This window comes from Sprattus sprattus (genome assembly GCF_963457725.1).
Source record: "Sprattus sprattus genome assembly, chromosome: 14".
Taxonomy (NCBI): Eukaryota; Metazoa; Chordata; class Actinopteri; order Clupeiformes; family Clupeidae; genus Sprattus; species Sprattus sprattus.
In genome coordinates, this window is record NC_137912.1 from 5,078,883 (window position 1) to 5,106,573 (window position 27,691).

Genomic DNA, 27,691 nt, shown 5'->3' on the forward strand with positions numbered 1-27,691 from the left:
ATACTGTCTCAGAGCCCCACCCTAACATGGTGCCTTAATAATAGCATTAAGCTATTAAACAAAGCCAACCTGACACACATACACACAAACACACACACACACACACACAACCACTCCCTGTGGTTGAGCCTAGGTGTGGTCTGAACATGCCTTAACATACTGTATATATAAAGCATTCTGGAGCCAGTCAGCTCAGGTGTGATGTACTGTAAGTATTTGAAACGCACAATCATTAAAATGACTGGAACTGAAAGAGTGTGTGGTGGTCATTGTGTGGCGGTTTATGTAGTGCAAAGAACATAATCAGAGACTCCTCCCATCCAAGCCATGACTTTTTTGAACTTCTGCCTTCTGGAATACAGATCTATGCGAGCTGGAACGACACGCCTCAAAAAAGTTTTTTTTCCCCTCTGCTATCAGACTCCTGAACTCCCAAAGCTGACCTGGAGTATTTTTATTTTTATTTATTACCCCCTTCTCTCCCGTCCTTACTGGCCTGAGCTACCTCTGACAAAGGAATACCACCAACATTGTTGTGTGGCAATAAAGTTGTATCTTTCTATCTATTTATCTATCTATCTATCTATCTATCTACCTATCATCCATCTATCCATCTACCTATCTATCTATCTATCTATCTATCTATAATCAAGGGGAGAGTCAGCAGCTTATGTCTGCCTGTACTCAATAAACAAGCCAACACAGGAAAACAACAAATGACACATTTGTACATTAGTTTGCCCTTTTTCAAACAGTACTCCTATTTTGGAGTTTGCTGTTTGGCAGACCATTTGATGTAGTCTCAGGTAAAGTCATGTTGTTGCTACACCAGTTAATCTCAAGGTTTTGTTTGTCGTTGTTTTGCAAAAAAATATGACTGAAGTGCACGCTCACACACACACACACAAACACACAGAGCGAGAGAGTGAGTGGAATGGAATGCTTTCTCAAAACATTCACAACATGCTGCATTTCTCATCTTCTCCACATGGGGGCAATCTAGGCCAATATTTCCATAACAAAACCAGCGATTAAAAGTCTTGCTCCATACATCTTTATAAAACTTGTCAAAGTTTTGTCATTTGCCTTCGCCCTCCAGTGGGCTGTGGAGAGGGAGTTTAGACCACTTTTGTTGAAATGGAATTCTCTTTTTTTTTAATTTACATATTTTAGTTTTTCATCACATGATTGGCACTTACATTTAAGGCTCTTTGCTCTGCAGTAAGAAGAAATGGTTTCCCAAACCGTCTCCTTGTCCATGAGTGTGTGAGATTGGACTCAACTCACTGCTTGCCTCCCTGACACACTCCTGGTGTGTGAGTTGGCTCCCTCAGTGTTGTGGGAGCCATCTGGGCTAGCTAATTAGCCCCATACAGAGCAGGGAGTACTGAGTGATATCACCTGCCTCACTGCATATCTGGGACAGAAACATCAGAGGACTTTCGCACTTTGAACCTGGAATTTTCCAACTATGACAAAGGCGTAGATTCAGAGCCTTGAGCCCATAGTGATAGCATTGCTAGTCATACTGTATTGGCTATAACTTAACTACATAATATAGTTAAAGTGACATAGTACTATAGCAATAGAAGAACAATACGGCTTAAATCATTAATATGAACATAGTGATACACTGATTGAACTTAACTGATTTAACACTGATTTAATCTCAGAAGGATGACAACAGAGGACAATTTCACATAACAGGATTACGTCATGTATTTTGTGATTCTAAGCTAGATCTGGGCTAGAGGCGTATGGCGAGTATCCACCCCATTCTTATCTGTGTAGATTCGTAATGCCTGAGTATCCACCTCATTCTCATCTGTGTAGATTCGTAATGCCTGAGTATCCACCTCATTCTCATCTGTGTAGATTCGTAATGCCTGAGTATCCACCCCATTCTTATCTGTGTAGATTCGTAATGCCTGAGTATCCACCCCATTCTCATCTGTGTAGATTCGTAATGCCTGAGTATCCACCCCATTCTTATCTGTGTAGATTCGTAATGCCTGAGTATCCACCCCATTCTCATCTGTGTAGATTCGTAATGCCTGAGTATCCACCCCATTCTCATCGGTGTAGATTCGTAATGCCTGAGTATCCATCCCCATTCTCACATGTGAAGATAAGTATCTCCAGATCTGCAGTCTGCTGCCCTCCTTGACCTGCTGAAAGCCTCTGCCTTTGATGTGTCCGTACCCAATGGGCCTCTCTACAGCATCATCCCCATGCCAGGACTACAGCAGAGAGATAGAGAGAGGGGGAGAGAGAGAGAGAGGGAGAGCGAGAGAGATAGAGAGAGAGAGAGACAGGGAGAGAGAGAGCGAGAGAGGGAGAGAGAGAGAGAGACAGGGAGAGAGAGATAGAGAGAGGGGGGGGAGACAGAGAGAGAGAGGGGGGGCAGAGAGAGAGAGCGAGAGAGAGAGAGAGAGAGAGAGAGAGACAGGGAGAGAGAGAGCGAGAGAGGGAGAGAGAGAGAGAGAGACAGGGAGAGAGAGATAGAGAGAGGGGGGAGACAGAGAGAGAGGGGGGACAGAGAGAGAGAGCGAGAGAGAGAGAGAGAGAGAGGCAGAGAGAGAGAGAGAGAGAGAGATTGAAGTTGGTTGAACTTGTCAAACTTTCATAGACCATTGCACTGTTTGTTTTGTATTGTATTGTGTTTGTTTTTGTATTGTGTTGTAATGTATATTTTGTGTAATATATGTGTAAGCACATTGAGAGTCAGTTCACCAGGTCAAATTCCTTGTTTGTTCTAACTTACTTGGCAAATAAAATCTGATTCTGATTCTGATTCTGATTGAGGAAAGGCATCCAGACAGGACAGATCTGCTGAGAGAGACGGACAGAGAGAGAGAAAGAGAGAGATAGAGAGAGAATTTGAATTTTTAAAAAAAACCTTTATTGGGCAAACAGAGTTTTACACATTATCCAAAACAATGGGAAACAAAAAACTCAAAAACAAAAAACTAAATCATCGTTATCAACTGAGCACACAGCAGTTTCGCAGCACCACTGCTCAACAAAACTATCCAAATTATCCATGGCTTTATAAAAACTAAAATCAAGTGAGACTCTTGACATTATCAGATTCCTCAAAATAGGTACCACATGGCAATCCGACATTTGACGCATTTTGTTTTTCCTACTCAAGTATATGGCAAGCTTTGCTTGCCCAACAATAAAATTGATCAGCTGACATTTAGCTCTTCGCCTCTGACTGTAAGGGAAACCAAGTACAAAGCTCTGCATAGAGCACACCACCCCTAAAGGGTTAAGTAAACTGTTAAGAAAAATAAACATAGGCATAAGTCTGGTACATTCCATAAAGCAATGAAAGATAGTTTCCCTTTCGTTACAGAATAAACACTTGTCATTCAGCTCAGGGTTCATGACTGCCGTAACAGCATTAACTGCTATGGCCCCATGCAATATCCTCCATTGAAGATCCCCTGTCCTTTTGGTCAATGGTGGCTTGTAGAAAACTCTCCAAACAGGTCTAGTTTTACCATCAATCCCTAACTTCTCCCTCCATACTGTATCAGTGCGCCCCTTTAGATTGTTTTTGTTAAAGGCTTTCACCATGACCTTGTACACTGCCTTCCCATTTGCAGTGGCCAAATTCAGGTCTTCATCAATTCCCAGATTAAGCAGGGGACTAGTGTAACCAGGCTCCAGCCAATCTGTACTTAAGACACAATCAGGAAAGGGATCATCTTCATTTGGCAACATGTTACCCGAACAGTAACCCTCTAAAAGGGCTCCCTCTCGATCATTCAAAAAACCACGCAGTTTCGCAAGTACTCTGCTTGCATACCTCAAAGACCTCACCCCTAAAGCAGAGGCCAAGGCCCCAGCACTCTTGAAATCATGTCCTGCTTTTTCAATAACATTTCTTAATTGAAAACAATTACAGTCACACAGAATGTTCGTTAGTCCTGGGGTATCCTCCCCACACAAGTCAAACCGAGCTCCGAGAGTAACAGGTTCTTCAAGCAGCCAGTGTAGTGATGTTGCGGTTGCCGACCAGCTTTGCCTAAAGAGTCCAAAGGCCTTGAAGCAGCTCTGATAAAAGGATGACAGTTCAATCAGGTTGAGTCTCTTATGGTCCATCAAGAACAGTGCATTGTCTATCAGCATTCCATTCACCCTGCGTAGCATTGCCAGGGCGAGAGGTCTCCAGACCAGGTCCCTCGGCCCCCACAAAAGTTTCTGGACAAACTGCAGACGGTAAGTCGCTTGTCTGCTGATTAGGTTGATGAGACCCTGCCCGCCCTCATCCTTGGGCAGAAAGAGCACACTTTGAGGGACCCAGTGGAACTTATCCCAGAAGAAGTCCACTAAATGTCTTTGAATTTGGGCCAAAAGCCCAGCAGGAGGGTCCACACAGGCAAGCTTGTGCCACAGGGAAGAGGCCACCAGGTTGTTTATTATTAGTGTCCGCCCCCTATATGACAGTTGAGGCAGGATCCACCTCCATTTTTGAAGGCGACCCTGGACCTTTTCCACAACACATTCCCAATTCTTCTTTAAAAAAACATCATTACCCAAAAACACACCAAGATACTTTAACCCATCCCTTCTCCAAACCAGCCCACCAGGTAAACTGGGAGGCTGCCCACCCCAGTTCCCCATTAGCAAAGCTTCACTTTTGGCCCAGTTTACTGCAGCTGATGAAAACTTTTTAAAATCATGCACAATACATTCAAGCTTATTTACATCTTCATTTCCATTCACAACAACAATTAAATCATCTGCATATGCAGACAGACACAGTTTGCTATTACAATGAGGTATTGAAAAACCTTGTAACTCAGTTCGAAGCTTATGCAGTAAAGGCTCGATAGCAAGGGAGTACAGCATTCCTGACATGGCACACCCCTGTCTGATTCCTCTGCTTACTTTAAAGGGAGCACTTAACCCCCCATTGATTTTCAACACACTTTCAATGCCTCTGTACATGGTCTCAATCATGGCCCTGAAACCAGGACCAAAACCAAAGGCTTCAAGAGTTTGCCAAAGAAAAGAATGTTCAACCCTATCAAAGGCTTTCTGTTGGTCTAGAGATATTAGACCCGCCTTAACGCCAGTTAAGCGTGAAAAGTCCAGGAAATCACGTATTAGTGCAACATTGTCAAAAATTGATCTTTGAGGTATGCAGTAAGTCTGATCAATATGAACTACTTGACCAATTACATTACGCATTCTTGTAGCCAGGGTTTTAGACAAAATTTTAAAATCCACACACAAGAGTGAGACGGGCCGCCAGTTTGCTATGTTTTGTAAATCCCCCTTCTTGGGTAGCAGGGCGATGGCAGCTCTTCTACAACTTAGTGGCAATAACCCCTTATCAAGACTATCTACCAGGACCTCTAAAAGGTCCTGCCCAATTAGCCCCCAGTATGCTTTAAAGAACTCGACCGTCAGCCCATCCACGCCAGCTGAGCGCCCATTTTCCATCCCCATGAGTGCAGAATGGAGCTCACCTAGGGTCACTGGCTCCTCCAGTTTAGTAGCAGACTCATCTTCTACCTTCGGTAGATCATCATAATAAGTACAAGCTACAGCCTCCATGTCATTTAGTTCACACTTAAACAAATCAGCATAGAAACCAACCGCTCTCTTGCGAATGTCGGCTGGCTCAGTGAGCTCTTGCCCAGTTTCTGAGAGCAGACAGTGGATCAGTTTACTCTGGCCATTCTTTCTTTCTAGACTAAAGAAGAACTTTGAGGGTGCATCCATCTGCGTTGCATTTTGAAATCGTGAACGTACAAGAGCCCCTTGGGCCCTGACATTTAATAAATCGTCAAGCATTTTCTTTTTACACCTGAGAGCATTAATATGCTCTTCATTATGAGAGGATGCTACTAAGTCTTGTAGGCCCAGAATTTCCTTTTCAAGAGTCCTCATTGACTGAGATACGTCTTTTGTCACATTTAGAGTGTACTGCTGACAAAGCTGCCTTATTAAGACTTTTCCACAGTCCCACCACAGTTGCAGGGAGGAGTATGTTCTTTTCTGTTTTTTAAAGTTCTCCCAAAATAAAGTGAAAATTCCTAAAAAACGTTTGTCCTCTACAAGAGTTACGTTGAAATGCCAATAGGCACTGCGAGGCTTAAAGGGTGTTAGACTTGCACAGCAGATAACTGCACTGTGATCTGAGAAACTAACTGGAAAAATTCTACAGGACTTTACAGAGCTATTCTGATGAGTAAAGACATAGACTCTATCCAACCTTGCCAGGGACATGTGATTGTCTCTGCAGTGTGTCCATGTAAACTGTTTTACGTCTGGGTGGAGATTCCTCCAGACATCACACAGGTCATGAGCTTCAACTATCTGTTTGAGAGCCTTCTTAGAAGCAGAATGTGGCTCCAAATGATTCCTGTCTAAGTAGTCATTCTCAGTACAATTAAAGTCACCAGCTAAAAAAAAGCAAACAGTCAGCATTTAGCTTACTCAAAGAGTCACCAACTGCATTAAGGAACAAAAGCCTGTCTGCCCCTACTGTGGGCGCGTATATATTCAAAAAGGACATAGTAGTAGCCTCAAACTTTGCCACAACCTTTAAGCAGTGTCCTTTGACAATCTCATCTACTTCAAAGTGAAGTGGCATGAAATGCTTAGAAAATAAGATGGCCACACCGCCACTTGTCGAAGATTTGTGACTTAAAACAGACAAACCATCCCACTCCCTTTTCCAATCAATCTCATTTTTCCCGTCGCTGTGCGTTTCTTGCGCAAACAGCACGTCTATGCGCTTTAACCTCATTAGGTCGTAAAGCAACATCCTTTTTTTTATGTCCCTTGCACCATTTACATTAATAGTACTAAAAGAAAAAGTCATCATCTTGACTGTTTAGTTGAGCTCGCAGCATTAGGGACAGCTTCAAAAAAAAGAACAGCCAAGTCAGCTGGCAACATTCCCGCTACGCAACTCTTTCCGCACTTCACCGACTTTTTTCCGAAGCCGAAAATACTCTGGCTTAGGGATCTCGCCCTCTCTCAACCAGAACGTGCCATCCCTAACAAAATGCTCCTTATTCGGAAAATAGTCCAACACGGACCTCTCTATGCCCCTTAGTTTTAATGAGAAACTGCATGAATTCTTCCGCTGTATAAACCACCGTTGATAAATCCGTTTGAGAGCAACCCGACCAGCTAGAGTCAGAGGTGTAGTCCTCAGCCTCAGCTGCGCCTTCAAATCCACCTTCTCCCTTTTTAACCTTTACTTGCTCGTTTTCTTCAACTTTCGATTTTCTTTTGCATGCCGGTTTCTTAAAATCAGTCTCCATTTCAGCGACTTCCTTATGTATCAACTCATCAAGAGGCTGCGCAATCTGACCACCAGAGATAGGTACAGATACGGCCTCGGCTGACTCAGGTTTATCAGCAGTCTCCACCTCAGCACCCTCCTCCCCTAACCCGGTTTCAACAGGTGTCTCAGGGCTATGCCCTACGGGAGGCGCAGGCACTTCGGCCGCAAGTGAGTCCGATTTTAATGACTCGGTTGCGGAAGGAGGAGGCGCATTAGGACCAGTCATGAGAGTCTCAGTATCACCAGGCATTGTGGCAGTAGTGTCGTCAGTATATGAACCATTTGTGGATGCTTTGGGAGAGCTAACCGGGGAATCAGCCGTAGTAGGCTCTGGTGTTGTAGCCTCGCTCGTAGGCTTCGCAGAATCTGCTGCAGGTGCAGCTTCTTCTTGCGCATTTCCCTGTCCAGCCTGGCCTTTGTTCCCACCCCTGTCACAGTCCTGCCTCTGATGTCCGTCTTTCCCACATCGGAAGCACTTAATTGTCACGTTTGAAGTTACAAACACAAGGTAGCTGAAACCACCAACATTGAAACTTATTTTAACATCTAGGTCGCTCCTATTACCAGTGAGCACCATGTAAACCTGCCTACGGAAAGACAGGAGATGTTTTAATTTATCCGATTTACAGCCAACGGGTAACTTCCTTATCGGCGACACCACTTTTCCAAAACGAGACAATTCTTTAATTATCTGCTCATCAATGAGGAAGGGGGGAACATTAGAAAGAAGTATCTTTCGGGAGGGACTACTTAGGGGATAAACGGGAATCAGAGAATTCCTAATTACCACGCCATGCTGGATAGCCAAGTCAGCGTTTGCAATTGAACTTAAAAACAGCACAATGGCTTTATTCATGCGTGAACCCGAAAGCACATGCTCATATCCAATAATTTCACCAATAGCTAAGGAACATTCTTCCACTCCGACCGGGGATTCAATTCTAATTGCGTGAGACCTCGTCAAACACGCGAAAGACTCCATTGTTCACTAACGCGGTGCAGGTGGTCGCCCAGCAAGCGCTGAAGCGCACCCCGCAACTTAAGTAATACAGCGCACAAAAACTTTTTTGACAAATAATTATACTATATACAAACAAATAAACAAATGCAACGCACAGAAGATGAAGTTAGAAGAAAAGTCTCTGTCACAGACAACAGTTTCACTCACGCGTCTCTCGCAGCTCACATTCGCACGTCCACTCAGCTCGAGAGAGAGAGAGAGAGAGAGAGAGAGAGAGAGAGAGAGAGAGAGAGAGAGAGAGAGAGAGAGAGAGAGAGAGAGAGAGAGAGAGAGAGAGAGAGAGAGAGAGAGAGAGAGAGAGAGAGAGAGAGAGAGAGAGAGAGAGAGAGAGAGAGAGAGAGAGAGAGAGAGAGAGAGAGAGAGAGAGAGAGAGAGAGAGAGAGAGAGAGAGAGAGAGAGAGAGAGAGAGAGAGAGAGAGATAGATAGATAGATAGATAGATAGATAGATAGATAGATAGATAGATAGATAGATAGATAGATAGATAGATAGATAGATAGATAGATAGATAGATAGATAGATAGATAGATAGAGAGAGAGAGAGAGAGAGAGAGAGAGAGAGAGAGAGAGAGAGAGAGAGAGAGAGAGAGAGAGATGTACAATTGAATATGATCCAAAAACTTTTCAGGGACAGGTGTTAAATGGATGAGACAGAGATATCCAGAAAAATACTATACACTACTTAATTCTCCAAGTTAAACTAAAAAGTCTCCTTATCAGCATAATATCTTTTCAGTACCTAAATTACTTCATTGTACAGGCAGTCATTACTGAACAAAAAGATTTATAATAATACAAATAATACAAACGTAAATATGAACGAACTACGGAAACGCTTTTAACTAGGACTGATGTTTTTTAAAGGAAAGGGCAACTCAGGGAGATGAGTGGCCTTTTAAGAGAACGGCCAGCTACGCATGGCCTTTTGGAATCCCATCCCACGTCAATCTACAATCAATATACAATCTCTCGCAAACAGCAGTGGGGCTCACAAACAAGCCCCCTGCATCACACTGACTCTGGGTTTACGTACTCCAATTAACTGTAACTTGCCCGAAGGGAAGCACAGTATTGTTCTTCATAAGTTTGATTTATTTATTTATTCCGCCGTTTTTCTTGCAGCTAACTACGCCTCGCCCGATTGAGATAGAGACGCCGTTCAAACACCGAAACGTCCGGCCCGAAACGGTGCAACCTGCTATGACTTTTCGTGGCAGTACTCCTTGCCACTCCTTTTTTATTCATCTTTTTCATCACCTTTTTCTCTCATTGACTAACATGGTGGAATGTTGAGCCATTGTGACGTCACCCACTCTAGCCAACTGAAATTAGATCAGTTCAGATTCTCCAATCTCTCTTAAATGCCATAAAAATCATGTAAATCGAAAACCACCATCAAGCTTTATACCTCTTAAATGCCATAAAAATCATGTAAATCGAAAACCACCATCAAGCTTTATATCATGATACAGTAGTAGTAATAGCTAGTGAGTTGTTTACGTTCACAACCCACAGACAGTTCAAAAGGCCCGGGATATGTTGTGCTGTTGAATGCGACAACAGTCACCAAAGAAAACCTAGATATACAATTGATACAATTGTGAATAGAGTGATGATAGCTAGCGAGCTATTTAGCCTTCACCCAGGCTCAGGTTTATTTTGCTAGGTATTTCCGATATCGACGCAGAGACACAGTGTGAAAAAGGATGGAAAACTTAACGAGGAAAAGTGGTTCGGGTGCAGTAGTTAGCTGTACCAACTCAAGAAAACACCTGGACGAGTGGTTAGATAGAGAGTGCAAAATATTAAAACGAATGTAGTGGCAACAGCTACAGGTACAGTTTATACACCTGCTCTAACAGTGTTAACCAGTCACCTGAACGAGTGGTTAGATAGATAGTGCAAAATATTAAAACGAATGTAGTGGCAACAGTTACAGACACCCGCTCTAACAGTGTTAACCAGTATGTGAGTAACGTGGGTTTTATTAAAGCATAGCGTGTGTAATGTGAAGCTATTTAATTCCGTTTGTTAACCTTTCCGGCTGTCTGTATTAACTAACCAGCAGCAGACGTAAAGGAAAGGGAATTAACCCCGAAGTTAAAAACATGTTATCTATGTTGGCAGCGGAACACTTTACCCCGCTGCTAACTCGGAATGAAATAGCTACACAATACACACGCTATGCTTTAATAAAACTCACGTTTTATGAGACACCAACAGAGGCACAACAGACAAGTCTTACCATTGAAGATATTTTTTGCACGCCGGTTTATCCATGTTGTTGTGGAGAACGAGAGTTGAATCAATCATATTTCATTAAAACTTCACACTCCTTACATTGGACATATCCAACAGCCTAATTAGAATCTGCATTGTCTACTAAGCAGAAATATTCCGTACAGTAGATTTCCCCTCGTTTACTATCCACCAACAAGCTTTATATCACAGGCATATTCAACAGAAATTAAAGAATGCTTCGAGTCAACAGATGATGTTCCAAACTCTTTACTGCTTAGGGTGTCCACCACGGAGGGAGCCGGAGTTCGCCTGAAGTCACTGGCTATCTTATATCTACCTACCCAATAAAAGTAATTTGTTCCAGCTAATTCTTTGAAACACGAGCTATATTATTTGTTACATATGACTCACTTTCCCGCTGCAAAGAATGTAACTTTGTAGCCTCTGATATCGTTACCTCAGCTCAAGACTTCATCACATAATAAGTAATTTCGTCAATATGTCAGCACCAAAAGGATTGCCAATTTTCAGCCTTGAAGAAACTATAATGATGTGTACCAACGATAACTCACATGAGTTAGGACATGGATTTTCCATGTTGGATTACATAGATGTAAGTGCCTGGTAAACTAATCATTTTCAATTAATACACACTGAACAAATACATCGCTGTTCTCATCAGTGGCTGTCAACAAAAGTTGATAGGTTTAGCTATTTGTGCTAACTTTCGAGCACAGCTTATTCAAGCAGTACGATGGGGTGGGCTAGCTAGCGGTGTATTGTACCTGCTCGCAATTGATGACTCAAAGATAACTTGTGAACTGTCTTTATACTGTAATCAGATCCTCTGTTATCCATATACGATATTGGAATGAGTGTAGGGGCATTTGTCCAGGTGTATAGCCAACTTCGTCAGTTGTAGCACTGGGTTATCCAGTTGGGGCGACTAGCTCAGAAAAAAATGCGACGGTCTGACAATAACTCGGATTTGTTTAAACTTGTATTGGTCAACCGATGGGTACAGAAAGATAAACTTTACATTTTTGGTCAACAACCTGACAGTCATACAGGCCTTGGCTAGATTATCAACAGGTTACGTAATATCCTCCATCCGTCTTCCAGAATCACTGCGAGTGCACTAACTAATGAGGGGTGAGGGAGGGACCTGACATTTTGTAGCTAACGTCACGTGATCCCACGGGCACATTATATTGGATGCCTGGATGGATGAATAGATATGAATACATCTATAAGTATATAGATAGATTCATGCTCCCTGTTATTGTAGGCCTACACATTATGTGATTTACAAGACTACAGGCCCATGTTGGATGCCACACCTTTTTTTGTTTTGTTTACTAAGTGTTGTAAATTATCATTAAGAAAATCTAAGCAATTATCACTGACATCTGCCCCTAGATTTAACAATAAAGGTTGTTTCTAGTTACACCTCAGACTGTTAATACTTTTCTTCCCATGTCTGATCCTTTGTGTGATGTTATGGCTATATACTTGATGTTATAACAATAAAGGTTATTTCTAGTTACACCTCAGACTGTTAATACTTTTCTTCCCATGTCTGATCCTTTGTGTGATGTTATGGCTGCAATGTCAAAGGTCATGGCCGCAACAGAGCAAGCACACTCTCGCAGTTCGTTCATGAAACGCATTCTAGTTTATTACTATCTTAAAAAACATTTGTCCTTTGTTCTTGTTTATGCTTTTTTGTTGTTATGTTATGTGTTATGTCTTATGCACCAACCACACCAAGTTAATTTCTTGTATGTGTGAATATACTTGGCCATTAGAAGAATTCTGATTCTGCGAGATGTCTTGCTAGCAGCTACTTGCTAGTGGCTGTTTATGACAAATTAGCAAGTCAACAACCTTCCTAACAGTCAAACATCAAGCAACTGCAACAAAAGACAAGGCAGACGTCCTCTTTTCAAGACCTACAGTATATGCGTCTGGGTAAAAGGGGACACCTGGTCACCCTAGCTAAACTAGGCTAAGGCAAAGGCATTTTTTAGCTCTCAAAAACAGGCCATAAGTATTGTTGACAACAAGTATGTTCATATCACGATGAAACCGTTTTTGAGATAATAGCAGGGCAGAATTATTCCATTCCATTATTGGGATTAGGTATTTTTGCTGTTTGGCTGGCCACATTTGCATTCATGCCATTTTAAGAGCTACTTCAGATGCACAATGTCAGCTTCAATGGTTTTTCAGCCCCAGAAGATGTTGCTATTGCAATAAATTTCTATGTGCCAGTCACACAATAATTCAGCAATAAGGTACGAGAGGCAGCACTCTATCGTCAATAATGTACTGTTCAAGGGTGTCGTTAGGCCCGACATAAAGCAGAGGGCCGGTAAACCCTGGCACAGTACATTATTGACAATACAGTACTGCGTTGTGTACCTTATTGCTTTTATAATACTGTTGCCGGCAACATTATAAATAGTAAGACAGCACAAAATAGTTGTAATAGCCACCAAACATTGTGTATTGCATTTCAGTAGCCTAGACTCTAGAGAAAAGAGTTCCCAAATGTGTGGCTGTTGCTATGCAACAGACACACAGCATTGGGAGCATCACGTTTGTTAGCCTGTACTCTCCTGAGCAAGCTACAGTGGTAATTGCTAGCAAGCTGTTGGTGGGTGTGTGGGTGGCTAATGCCTATATCTATATACCACTGTCACTTTTCATAGGATTCACAGTTTTCAACACATTCCAATACTTTTAAGCTCAGTCAATAAATATTGTTGGTTTTGAATTATATGTTGCCCCCTCTTTTTGTTGTTACTGGACATAGCATGTGTCCTGTTCAGCTATGTTTCATCATACAACATTTGAGTAATGTGAATAATGAATAATTGGGATAAATGATTATGGAGCCACATCAGATTTGCTTATGAAGGCTCCTGGATGCAACTTTCTTCCATAGCTTTCCACCTGTAACTATGTAGCTAGAGGGGAAATATTCTTGTTGTGTGCTGCCATCTAGTGGACAAAAAGGCATTAGTGTATAAATGAATCAGCCAACAACAAATTGATACAATTGACTCTTCCGCGAACACTCCCCCAAAACGGTAACTGATCAATCATAGCATAGCAACGGTTACTAAGCTCGGGACCTCAGTCAAGCGAGCCATTTTGATGAATGGAAGTCTATGAGAGAGACGTCTGCTCGAGAAGAGAAAATTAAACGTTGCGCTTATTGAGTGTGTAATTCTGACAGCCGATATCCAAAAAGGCCGGAGGGAGGGGTAACATTTTATCCCTTCCCGAAACCCAAGACCCAGAGAGAGAAATGCCTGCTGTGGATCAAACAATTTGGACGACCCCCCCATCAGCTGAATGTCAGCAACATAAACAGAAGCACCTACGTTTGTTCCAAGAAGCTATGTCGCTAAAATCTGCCCACTGCATCGAAAACGTGAGAAAACCCTTGCTTGAAATACGATTCAGTTTTACCACCTTACATGTTTGCGTAGCGGCGACTGTGTAGGTAATAGAACATATAAACATAGCTGGAATGAACCTGTTAGCCTTAGCATTTGTCTGTCTACAAACACGTCATGTAATGTAGTGGTTGTAGCCTTCATAATCATATTGCAGACCCTTTTGCCTGCTTCGATCTGAGATCTTGCCGTTTTTCCAAAAATTGCTTGTGATTTCTTTGGGCTGAAATTGACACGGTTGAAAACATGTTGCCACGCCATTCATCCCAATGCTGAGAACCTGGGAAACGTGAATGCTTGACTGATATAGCAACCGTTGCTAAGGAGGGCGGAGTTTGCGGAAGGGTGTATTGTCTTGCTTAATGTACCTACTGAATGGGTTGCTTTAATCATTAAATAAAATATTTTTTTTCAGGAGCTGCCACTGACTACAACTACACTCTAGAGGTTTATGGAGACGTTGTCTGTCTTTGTATTCAGATTGAAAACTGGGAGTGAGCATGGTTTGTACCAGAAGTTACGTTAAAACAACACTAATTTTGGATTCCAAAATCCATCATTTCCCATATATCCATCATCCTCTACTTGAGGTGTTGGAGGGATGGGAAAAAAACAGCAGAAACTCTAAGAGGGATGAGAGACACAAAATGAACAGGTGGAAATTGAATTAGAATCCTATGTGAAGGGAAGCAGAAAACAATATAGACTGTTAAGTCATTTAGCAGACCCTTTTATCCAAAGCGATGTACTATGCTTATATAACAATAAAGATCACAGTTAAGGGCTACATAAATAATCAAAAAATTCATGCCAATAAGGACATGTATAACACCAACCTTAAAATCTGCAGTTTACAGTGGGGACTAGACAGTCCGTTGGAGAGAAGCTGAATTCCAGAATCTCCCAGGTCATTCTTACTCAGGTCAACCTCTGTCAGGGTGTTTGGTGACTGTAGAACAGTAGCCACAATTCCACAGGACTTATCTGTGAGTGTGTATCCAGCAAGTCTGCAAAACATTGTTACAAAAGACAAAATAAAACTCTGAACTGCAAAATAAGCGATGCCTTTCTTAAGATGTTTTAAATGGCTATTTATTTGTTTTCTATTCAGTATCTGCCAATCAAATTATACATTCAGTCTTAAGAAAAGAAAACTTAAGGTGCAAAACCAGGAGTGGAACAAGATTGTTCTGTATTGTTGGAGTTCATACTGAAGTGCTTCAACTTTACGATGAGGATCCTCAAGTCTAGAAGTTAACAGCTTCTGTGCTGATTCGCCAGGATGATTGTTGCTCACATCCAGTTCTTTCACACAGGAGGGGTTTAACATCAGTGTGAGAGCCAGACAAACATAACCATCATTTGAGATCTGACAATTACAGAGCCTGAGAGAGACAGACAGACAGTTAAGGGCTACATAAACAATCAGAACATTCATGACAATAAGGACATTCATAACACCAACCTTAATGACTGCAGTTTGCAGTGAGGACTAGACAGTCCGTTAGAGAGAAGCTGAATTCCAGAATCTCCCAGGTCATTGTTACTTAGGTCAAGCTCTGTAAGTGAGTTTGGTGACTGTAGAACACTAGCCACAATTCCAAAGGACTTATCTGAGAGTTTGCATTTATTCAGTCTGCAAAACATAGTGACACAAGACATAATATTACTCTGGAATTATAAAACAGCATTGCCTTTATGAAGGTGTCCTGTGAAATCAATATAATGAAAGGCTAGTGGAAAAATATTCCATTTACATTACATTAAGTCATTTAGCAGACACTTTTATCCAAAGTGACATAACAATCAAGCTACGAGCAATAGAGACCTAGTGTAACAATAAATAGTATTTTACATAAGAAATAGATACAAATTTAAAAAGATCTCACAAGTCTGTCAAAGCAACTTTCTGCCTTATACCTGCACCTACTGTCGCAGCCAAGCTCTCAGCACGACGCAACAAGGGAATTCCTAAGCATATTCTTTTATTTAACTCTTTTAGGCACTCAAACGTTACAACAAAGGTAATCAAAAATGAACAGAAAATAGGGGAAGCCCTACGCCTTGCACCCAGTGCAACCAGCGTCTTCCCCTCTGTCTTTCTCTCTCACTCTCTTCTTACTGACTCTTTAAAGTGTCCTGTTTGACTAGATTGCACTGATCAGCACCTAGTCAAACGAACTACAGGTGAGCTTCCAATTAGGGAAAGCCCGACCTGCCTAATCCCCAGAACACCTCCCCAGGGTCCTAGAGCCTGCCTTTTAGTACTATTCACCAATAGTAACCTAAGTGGGAGCCAAACGCAGCTTGGGCTACCACACAACCTCCCACTTAACTTCAGGCCCCTTCCTGGGGGTTAAAAGTAAGGTTTTACATTTATTCTCCAAAGCTAAACACAAAAACACATTTAGGAAAACACACGTTCTTTCAAAATACTACAATTTCAACATAAAATGTCCGTGTTTCCCTGACCACAGGGTCTTCTTCACTCTTAGCCAGTCTTAAACTTTTTCCGCGTCGGTTCTCAGGTGGTCTGTCCATTTCGTTCTGGCTTTAGGGTTTACCCTTCCCCCTTCCGGTCGTGGACTCTCTTCCTCTCTTTCTCCTTTTGAGGATTCAGTCTCTGTGCATCAGGTTGAGGCATGGCGGCCATTTTGTGTTGTGGCAGCCAAGCCCCCAGGGGAATGCCACATATCCCTCGTCCGCAACCTGACGTCCACAGCATGATACACGAGGCCCAAAAGTCTTCACGGCAGGACAGGACATCTGGGTCTCCAGAGCGCAATCGGGGTCTGAGAACGACAGAGAGGTTACAAGAGTGGCAGTTTAGGAGCCATCCACTTACCCTGCCGTTTGTCGCTTCTTCCCTCGTTTTCTCTGTCTTCTCCGATTGTGCACTTGAGACCAGGCCAGTGTCTTCCCCGTCTTCTGTTGCCTCTCCAGTTGCCAACTCCTCACTATTTAAGGCAAGCTGCCTATTCCAATGCGCCTTTGCTTCCAGCTTCTTCAGCTCCTGATGCATCACCTCAGGGAAGCAATCGCCCACCTCTGGCAGGGTGAAGAGTCCCTTCCTCTTGAGCGCACCGGGTTCGGGCACGTCTTTGCCATCCGTCTCTGCCTTCTTCAGGGTCCTCTGCTTTAGTGCACTGACTTCTTTCTCCTCGCTGGCCATCTCTTCTAACTGCGTGGTGACGGCATCCACCTCCTGCTCCAGCCTCTCGTAGGTCTCCAGTTTGACCTGCTGCTCGCCGACCTGAGCCTGGAGCTCCACCACTCGTTTCTCTGATGCCGACTGCAGCTCATAAAACTCCTTAGTCAGGACCTTGAGTTTCTTCTGGTGTTTCTCACACTCCATCTGACTCAGGCTGAGGGCGCGGGCCATCTCCTCCTGCACCATCTGAGCGCGCTCAGACTCAAAGGTCTTCAGCTTCAGCTGGTTCGACAGCTCTGCCACACGACTATCTGATCCCACCTGGAGCTGCCTGAGCTGGTCCAGCAGCTGGTCTTGTTTGGCCTGCCTCTCCTTTTCAGCATTCACAGCCCTCTCCTTCTCCAGCACAGCACGGTCCCTCATCTCACGCAAACTCTGGTTCTCCCGCTCATACCTCTCCTTAGAGGCGCGCTGCAGACTCTCCATCTCCTGGCCGGTCTTCAGGCGGATGTGTTCCAGCTCGTCACGCAGCTTACGCTCATACTCAATCTTATAGTGGTCTCTGGAGGGGAGGTATTCTTCGTCGGCCTCCTTGTGTGCACTCTTGGCATTGGTGTCTTTGGCCACATCCCCCTCTTCAGCGAGGTAGTCATGGGCATCACCATCATCGTCAGCGTGCTCATCATCAGCTTTTTCATCAACAGCTTTGTCACCTGGAACTTCATCACACTCTTCCTCATCATCATTATTGACATGATTTTCATGGACATAATTTTTATCAACTTCATCGAATTCATCTGCATTTTCATTGACAGAATCATCAACATCACCTTCATAATCGACATCAGGGACATCATCGTCATCTTCCTTGATGAACTCACCCAGGAACACACGCTCATTGGTCCTGGCCATCTTTGGTAGAGCCTCCCAGGCCTGGGCCATCTTAGCCGCCGCTCCATGCGGTTGGTAACCTGCTTCACACTGCATTTCCTCTTTTATGACAGTAAGCCTTTCAGTTACCTTCGGTTTTTCGGCCCCCTGAGTCAGCTTCTCCATGACCTCTTCTAGGTCCTCATCAGGTAAATCAGCGGATGCCTGTTTGCAGAGCTCCAGCAGGGCTCCCTGAAGTCTTTGCTGCCCCTGCAAGATGGTGGCCAACATCTCCTCCATCGCGGGATCCATAGTCCACATCTTCTTCACTTTAGCTGAGCAGTCTGCCCGTAGTCCCCCTCTTCGGCGACTTCGCTGGGTCACTCTGCCCCTCTTCAGTCAGCGTGGGTCACTGTGCTTTTCTCTTCCTTCAGCTGGGTCACTGTGCCCACATTCTCCACCATATGTCGCAGCCCAGCACTCAGTACGACGCGACCAGGGAATTCCTAAGCATATTCTTTTATTTAACTCTTTTAGGCACTCAAACGTTACAACAAAGGTAATCAAAAATGAACAGAAAATAGGGGAAGCCCTACGCCTTGCACCCAGTGCAACCAGCGTCTTCCCCTCTGTCTTTCTCTCTCACTCTCTTCTTACTGACTCTTTAAAGTGTCCTGTTTGACTAGATTGCACTGATCAGCACCTAGTCAAACGAACTACAGGTGAGCTTCCAATTAGGGAAAGCCCGACCTGCCTAATCCCCAGAACACCTCCCCAGGGTCCTAGAGCCTGCCTTTTAGTACTATTCACCAATAGTAACCTAAGTGGGAGCCAAACGCAGCTTGGGCTACCACACACCCTCCCACTTAACTTCAGGCCCCTTCCTGGGGGTTAAAAGTAAGGTTTTACATTTATTCTCCAAAGCTAAACACAAAAACACATTTAGGAAAACACACGTTCTTTCAAAATACTACAATTTCAACATAAAATGTCCGTGTTTCCCTGACCACAGGGTCTTCTTCACTCTTAGCCAGTCTTAAACTTTTTCCGCGTCGGTTCTCAGGTGGTCTGTCCATTTCGTTCTGGCTTTAGGGTTTACCCTTCCCCCTTCCGGTCGTGGACTCTCTTCCTCTCTTTCTCCTTTTGAGGATTCAGTCTCTGTGCATCAGGTTGAGGCATGGCGGCCATTTTGTGTTGTGGCAGCCAAGCCCCCAGGGGAATGCCACATATCCCTCGTCCGCAACCTGACGTCCACAGCATGATACACGAGGCCCAAAAGTCTTCACGGCAGGACAGGACATCTGGGTCTCCAGAGCGCAATCGGGGTCTGAGAACGACAGAGAGGTTACAAGAGTGGCAGTTTAGGAGCCATCCACTTACCCTGCCGTTTGTCGCTTCTTCCCTCGTTTTCTCTGTCTTCTCCGATTGTGCACTTGAGACCAGGCCAGTGTCTTCCCCGTCTTCTGTTGCCTCTCCAGTTGCCAACTCCTCACTATTTAAGGCAAGCTGCCTATTCCAATGCGCCTTTGCTTCCAGCTTCTTCAGCTCCTGATGCATCACCTCAGGGAAGCAATCGCCCACCTCTGGCAGGGTGAAGAGTCCCTTCCTCTTGAGCGCACCGGGTTCGGGCACGTCTTTGCCATCCGTCTCTGCCTTCTTCAGGGTCCTCTGCTTTAGTGCACTGACTTCTTTCTCCTCGCTGGCCATCTCTTCTAACTGCGTGGTGACGGCATCCACCTCCTGCTCCAGCCTCTCGTAGGTCTCCAGTTTGACCTGCTGCTCGCCGACCTGAGCCTGGAGCTCCACCACTCGTTTCTCTGATGCCGACTGCAGCTCATAAAACTCCTTAGTCAGGACCTTGAGTTTCTTCTGGTGTTTCTCACACTCCATCTGACTCAGGCTGAGGGCGCGGGCCATCTCCTCCTGCACCATCTGAGCGCGCTCAGACTCAAAGGTCTTCAGCTTCAGCTGGTTCGACAGCTCTGCCACACGACTATCTGATCCCACCTGGAGCTGCCTGAGCTGGTCCAGCAGCTGGTCTTGTTTGGCCTGCCTCTCCTTTTCAGCATTCACAGCCCTCTCCTTCTCCAGCACAGCACGGTCCCTCATCTCACGCAAACTCTGGTTCTCCCGCTCATACCTCTCCTTAGAGGCGCGCTGCAGACTCTCCATCTCCTGGCCGGTCTTCAGGCGGATGTGTTCCAGCTCGTCACGCAGCTTACGCTCATACTCAATCTTATAGTGGTCTCTGGAGGGGAGGTATTCTTCGTCGGCCTCCTTGTGTGCACTCTTGGCATTGGTGTCTTTGGCCACATCCCCCTCTTCAGCGAGGTAGTCATGGGCATCACCATCATCGTCAGCGTGCTCATCATCAGCTTTTTCATCAACAGCTTTGTCACCTGGAACTTCATCACACTCTTCCTCATCATCATTATTGACATGATTTTCATGGACATAATTTTTATCAACTTCATCGAATTCATCTGCATTTTCATTGACAGAATCATCAACATCACCTTCATAATCGACATCAGGGACATCATCGTCATCTTCCTTGATGAACTCACCCAGGAACACACGCTCATTGGTCCTGGCCATCTTTGGTAGAGCCTCCCAGGCCTGGGCCATCTTAGCCGCCGCTCCATGCGGTTGGTAACCTGCTTCACACTGCATTTCCTCTTTTATGACAGTAAGCCTTTCAGTTACCTTCGGTTTTTCGGCCCCCTGAGTCAGCTTCTCCATGACCTCTTCTAGGTCCTCATCAGGTAAATCAGCGGATGCCTGTTTGCAGAGCTCCAGCAGGGCTCCCTGAAGTCTTTGCTGCCCCTGCAAGATGGTGGCCAACATCTCCTCCATCGCGGGATCCATAGTCCACATCTTCTTCACTTTAGCTGAGCAGTCTGCCCGTAGTCCCCCTCTTCGGCGACTTCGCTGGGTCACTCTGCCCCTCTTCAGTCAGCGTGGGTCACTGTGCTTTTCTCTTCCTTCAGCTGGGTCACTGTGCCCACATTCTCCACCATATGTCGCAGCCCAGCACTCAGTACGACGCGACCAGGGAATTCCTAAGCATATTCTTTTATTTAACTCTTTTAGGCACTCAAACGTTACAACAAAGGTAATCAAAAATGAACAGAAAATAGGGGAAGCCCTACGCCTTGCACCCAGTGCAACCAGCGTCTTCCCCTCTGTCTTTCTCTCTCACTCTCTTCTTACTGACTCTTTAAAGTGTCCTGTTTGACTAGATTGCACTGATCAGCACCTAGTCAAACGAACTACAGGTGAGCTTCCAATTAGGGAAAGCCCGACCTGCCTAATCCCCAGAACACCTCCCCAGGGTCCTAGAGCCTGCCTTTTAGTACTATTCACCAATAGTAACCTAAGTGGGAGCCAAACGCAGCTTGGGCTACCACACTACATACTTTTTTACAGTAGTCCTCACTGAGAGACAGTGGCTCAATTGAATGAATCTAGATTAGTAGATCATTCAAAGAAATCCACATATCAGTCCAGACCAGTTACCCCTCTATTTGTGAATCCTGACTTAACTGTTAACAAAGGGCAGACTTAAAAACTAAAATTAAAATGTAATTATCAACCAAAGCGATGCAGTGAAAATGGAATATTTATCTCCTTTATCATGACTCTGACACATTTATGCATCTGCTGGTATCTTTACATATTTCATACTGTACGTCAGCAGGAGATAGCAGTGACATCAAAACAATAAATCAGTCATGCACAGTTATGTAGTGGAAGGGACATAATCAACACAAGTTCACATTCTGTCACAAATAACAATACAAAATAAGTTTATTCATCTCCATTAGAAACTCACCGTGCCTTTCTGTAGCATCTCACAGCAGGGAGCAGTCTCCTGCGTCCCTCATCTGATGTGTTGTATTTCTTCAGGTCAAACTCATCCAGCACCTCCTCAGACATCAGAAGCATTTGGGCCAGTGCTGAACAGTGAGCAGGAGACAATTTCTGTTTGATGTTCTTTGGTGACTCCAGATATTTTTTAATGTCTTTGTGCATGGAATGATCATCCATTTCAAATAAGCAATGGAAAAGATTGATGCATCGTTCAGGAGAGAGATCTTCCCTGTTGAGCTTCTTAATGTATTGACATATTCCCTTGATGCTCTTTGAGCTGCTGTAATCATGGTTCAGTAGACCTTTCAAAAGACTCTGATTGCTCTCCAGAGAGATGCCCATAAGGAAACGAAGGAAAAGATCCAGGTGTCCATTCCTGCTCTTCAAAGCCTCATCCACTGCACTCTTAAGTAACACATGTAGATGATCTTGCGATTGTAAACCCAGCACTGATTGAACAGATGATAAAAAAGATGGACTGCGTTCATTTACTTCACCGAGGAGGGATGTCAGTGGCTTGAAGTTCCTGGTCACATAAGAGTGAAACACAAACACAGCTGCCAGAAACTCCTGGATGCTCAGATGCACAAAGCAGTAGACCTTCCTCTGGTGAAACACAGATTCTTCCTTGAAGATTTCAGTGCACAAGCCAGAGTACACTGAGGCTTCACTGACATTAATGCCACACTTTCTCAGATCTTCCTCGTAAAACATCAGATTGCCATTCTCTAGATTATTGAAAGCCAGTTCTCCAAGCTTCAGTAAAATGTCTTTCTGAGATTTTAGAAGTTTCTCTTCATCTGTCTCATTTCCACTCTGATACTTCTGATCCTTCCTTCTGGTCTGGATGAGTAAGAAGTGTATGAACATCTCCGTCAGAGTTTTGGGAATGTCTGTAGTGTTGTCCAGCATCTGCTGAAGTACAGTAGCTGCAATCCAACAGAAGACTGGAATGTGGCACATGATGTGGAGACTCCTGGATGCCTTAATGTGTGATATGATTCTGTCTGCCTGACTCCCATCACTGATTCTCTTCCTGAAGTACTCTTCCTTCTGTGGGTCATTGAACCCTCGTACTTCTGTCATCTGATTGATGCACTGAGCAGGAATTTTACTGGCTGCTGCTGGTCGTGAGGTTATCCAGATGTGTGCAGAGGGAATCAGACTTCCTTGAATGAGGCTTGTCATCAGAACATCCACTGATGATGTTTGTTTTAAATCAGATATCATGTTCTGTTGGAAATTCAGAGGTAATCTACTCTCATCTAAACCATCAAAGATGAACACAACCTGACAGTCATTGTATTCTTCACCATCCTTCAACTCCTTCAGTTCAGGATGGAAGTCAAGCAGAAGCTTGTGAAGACTATACTGATCACTCCTGACCAAATTCAGCTCACGAAAAGGAAGGGGAAATATAAAGTCTACATTCTGATTGGCTACCCCATCTATCCAATCAAGAATGAACTTCTGCACTGAAACAGTTTTTCCAATGCCAGCAACACCTTTGGTCATCACAGTTCTGATGTTCTTCTCCTGTCCAGGTAGGGGCTTGAAGATGTCATTGCAGTTGATTGGTGTGTCTTCTGTGGTTTGTGCTCTGGATGCTGACTCTACCTGCCAAACTTCATGTTCCTTATTCACCCCTTCACTCTCTCCCTCTGTAATATAGAGCTCTGTGTAGATCTTATTGAGGGGTGTCTCAGCTCCTGGTTTGATGATACCTTCAGATATGTTCAAAAACCTCCTCTTCAGACTGGCATTATGCTTCTCTATAACTCTCCTCAGGACTTCATCAGCTGTTTAACATGAACACAAATTAACATTTTAGTATCATGTCTATGATCAATCACAATACTGATACCAAATTATCATTGACAATCCAGACACAAATATCCATTTACTTTTAACTACTGTTTCTCCTTACACATTACAATTGAATACATCGTATCTGCTGTAGATCCCTTGTAAGCAAAATTACGTCCCCTAGACGTCCTGTAATGGTCTCTCTGAACGTTCTAAAAACGTAAATGTGTATGGTTCCCGTGACAACTTTAGGACGTTTTGCACGACGTTCCAAGACCGTCCCGAGGACGTTGCGGTGACAACTGGGAAACGTTTTCTATAGGTCCTGGGGACGTTATGCAGGACGTTGCAAGCACCTCCCGAGGGCATTGTGGTTACGTCTGGGGAACGTGTTTCTATAGGTCCTGGGGACGTTCTGCAGGAGGTTGCAAGAACGTCCTGAGGGCATTGTGGTGACATCTGGGAAACGTGTTTTAGACGTCCTGGGAACGTTATTCAAGGATGCAGCGCGGACGTAGCAGGCACGACCGTTTTTGCTGAGCTAAATGAAGAAAATAAAATAATAATAGATCTCGGAGCCGTCATTTTGCTTACAGGGCGCACACACACACAAGTTCAAGTATATTACACATTTCATGTGATATGCATAGACACAGACACAGACACACACGATTACAAACTTGATTGCGGGCATGGGAATATGAACCGTAAACCTTCCTATTACTAAACCAGATCGCTACCTATTGTACTAACACTGTCTGATTACTATTGTGTCACTTTAACATGTTTATCACAGTGTGAGACAGCCAACAAACTTAGTCTTTTTTTCCGAGGGTTTGAGGAAAAGCATATTGTAGCGATCTCAGTCACTACGCATTGAGGGTTTTCCTTAATGATTCCTTTTTTAATTAACATCCATGGCACGTCACGGACGTGCTGGCAGGGAGGCAGAATAACTAGCCAAACTAAGAATGATGAAATAAAATGAATATGAATGCTTCTCTACTGATCTGTGCTATAAATGTAATGTCTGCATGATTACAATGCAATGCATACATAAGAAAGGTCTATCAAGTGTCTATAGCTTTAACATTGAGCTTTCCACAGGCCTTCAAAGATGCTGCAACAGAACGTGAGCTCACTGGTCAAATTGTCTGATTGGAATTTCTTTCAAAATCCCGTCTCGCAACACAATCTGGATTTGACAACAATCCTAATATTTAGGCCTATAAAGCAAACGTGCACTGCCCTTATTATGTTTTAAAGGAACAGGCTAATCTGTCGTTAGAAAGTTATTTAGCAACACGCATATGCTGCATTTTAAATAAAGCGCAAACCCTCGGTATACTGTCTATGCCTGTGCGTTAGCGCCGAAGTTGCGTATCCGAGAGCGGTATTGCAGACAGAGATTTGGAAAAATTAGGCTATAGCTCGCACTCGCAGCATATTGAAAATTGGAGCTGTGAACTTAGTTGATGAACAATGAACTGAGCTACTTCATGTAGAAAGCGAACTTTCCAAACACTGAATACCTGAAGCCCTAGATGTTCGAACAGCATCACCAGAGAAAAAGCTGAAATGTCGGGCGTTTATGTCGTTATGGAGTGACAAGTTCTCTTGGGTCTGGTGCAAGGTAATTGATAGTCACAGTAACATTTTCTGTTAGCAATGCGAAAAGGCGACGCAAAGGATTCACAAGAGGGTCGAATAATTTAAGAATCTCTGCTCTCATTAAACAGAGCAATGACCATGTTGCGGCACTCATTTTAACGCCACAGCAGGTTGTGACTAAAGGCCACTTATTGACGCGCATCAGACATTAATGTTTTTGTTTCCCATTGTAGCCCAAACTTAGGAAAATAAACATGTTGCATTCTAAACTACCTGATTATGTTATTATTTAAGCTATGCAGGCCGTCAGTTTTCTTCAATAGGCTAATTTAGAAGCAGAAATAGATATTTGGCCAGCTTATCATTAAAATGTCTCGCAAATGAAAAACATTTTTCTCTAGCGGAACCTCTGGTTCAGATAGGACCATCAGAGGACGTCAAGGGGACGTTTTGGAAGGACCGAATGCGAACGTCACGCAGAGGACCACAGGTAAAGGTTACGGGGATGTTTTTAAAGGATGTCCTGGGGACGTATGCTGAGAGACCAAATAAGAACGTTCCCTAATAGTCCGTTTTAAGGCTCATGCGAACGTCACGCAGAGGACCTGCATGTAAAGGTAACGGGGACGTTTTTAAAGGATGTCCTGGGGACGTATGCTGAGAGACCAAATAAGAACGTTCCCTAATAGTCCGTTTTAAGGCTCATGCGAACGTCACGCAGATGACCTGCAGGTAAAGGTAACGGGGACGTTTTTAAAGGACGTCCTGGGGACGTGTGCTGACCAAATTATAAGGTTCCCTAATAGTCCGTTTTAAGGCTCATGCGAACGTCACGCAGAGGACCTGCAGGTAAAGGTAACGGGGACGTTTTTAAAGGATGTCCTGGGGACGTATGCTGAGAGACCAAATAAGAACATTCCCTAATAGTCCGTTTTAAGGGTCATGCGAACGTCACGCAGAGGACCTGCAGGATAAGGTAACAGGGACGTTTTTAAAGGATGTCCTGGGGACGTATGCTGAGAGACCAAATAAGAACGTTCCCTAATAGTCTGTTTTAAGGCTCATCCGAACGTCACGCAGAGGACCTGCAGGATAAGGTAACAGGGACGTTTTTGAAGGACGTCCTGGGGACGTGTGCTGAGAGACCAAATTATAATGTTCCCTAAAAGTCCGATTTAAGACTCATGCGAACGTCACAGAAGGACCAAACGTAGACTTGCTACGAACGTCAAAAACGTTCTGGTAACGCCCTCTAGCGAACGTTGTGCCGGGGACCAATTGGGGAACATTGGGGACCTTGCGAATGTCCTGGGGACGTTCCCTGTTTGCGGGGTCTACACTCTAAAAAGCTGTTTTATAATCTAGTGTAGGGATTGTAAATATTTCTCCTACCAAAAGCCATGGGAGTATTTAGAAAGTAATTTGTGGACCTGCATGACTACACCTACACCTAGTCTACTTTTAATCATTAGTTATAGTAATGATGTAGTAATACACATTGGTCAGCTAAATGAAAATAATGCATTTATAAATGATCCCACTGAATGACAAACAGAATTAAGTCAATGTTTGAATGTGAATTATTTCATTCTCCAATTGATTTGAAGTCCTGTGTAAATGCTATATGACCCAGAGGTTTTGAAGTTCCTGACCCCTGGTCTAGACAATTTGAACCCTCATGTTGTGTTTGCAACATGGTTAGACTTGTTGTACCCACCCCCAACACACTGTCATGCACTTATTTTCCACCATACTCTGTGCTAGCTTGTTCTCTCTTTTCAAAGCTGCACATGGGGCATGTGTTCATAATCTTCTTGTGCTTTACACTCAAAAAGGAGGCCCGTACAACAACAACAATGAGAATAATAATAACTTGGCGAAAACTATATCATTTTTCTTCTTTTTTTTTGGCTCCTTTAACAAATATCTCTATTTGTGTATGGCTCTGCCAGCTGAAAAAGTTACCGACCCCTGTCTTATAAGCTATTCCTTCATCATATCTCATAAAAGTATTAACATCAGGAAACCCTCACCTGGTTTGCTCCTTCTGTCTGGTGTGTGTTCAGTGTACAGGTGTCTGCTGCTTTCTACCATGTCTGTGTCTTCATCCAGAAGAGGCTGTAGAGGTGGATGACTTCTGCATGTCTTTCCACACTGGGGACAGGCTTGGTCTCCTGGTAGTCCAGGCTGCTCCCAGTAGCTGCTGATGCACTGCCTGCAGAAACTGTGTCCACATGTGGTGATGACGGGGTCCCTCAGTACCCTCTCACACACTCCACACCTGTACTGATCCTGGGTCAGATCAGCACTCAATTCACTGCAGAGGGAGGACAT

At 43.9% G+C, this 27,691-nt stretch overlaps 1 protein-coding gene across 1 annotated transcript; it reads right to left on the reverse strand.

Annotated features, from left to right (window-relative positions):
- Window positions 1-1,736: 1,736 nt before the first annotated feature.
- On the reverse strand, window positions 1,737-27,691 carry LOC308375281 (NLR family CARD domain-containing protein 3-like; the record flags this gene model as incomplete). Its single annotated transcript, XM_080851356.1, has 6 exons — window positions 1,737-2,240; window positions 3,538-3,683; window positions 15,277-15,431; window positions 15,512-15,682; window positions 21,903-23,739; window positions 27,391-27,691. The coding sequence occupies 6 exons, from the start codon at window positions 27,689-27,691 to the stop codon at window positions 1,737-1,739; spliced, it is 3,114 nt and encodes a 1,037-aa protein (XP_080707482.1).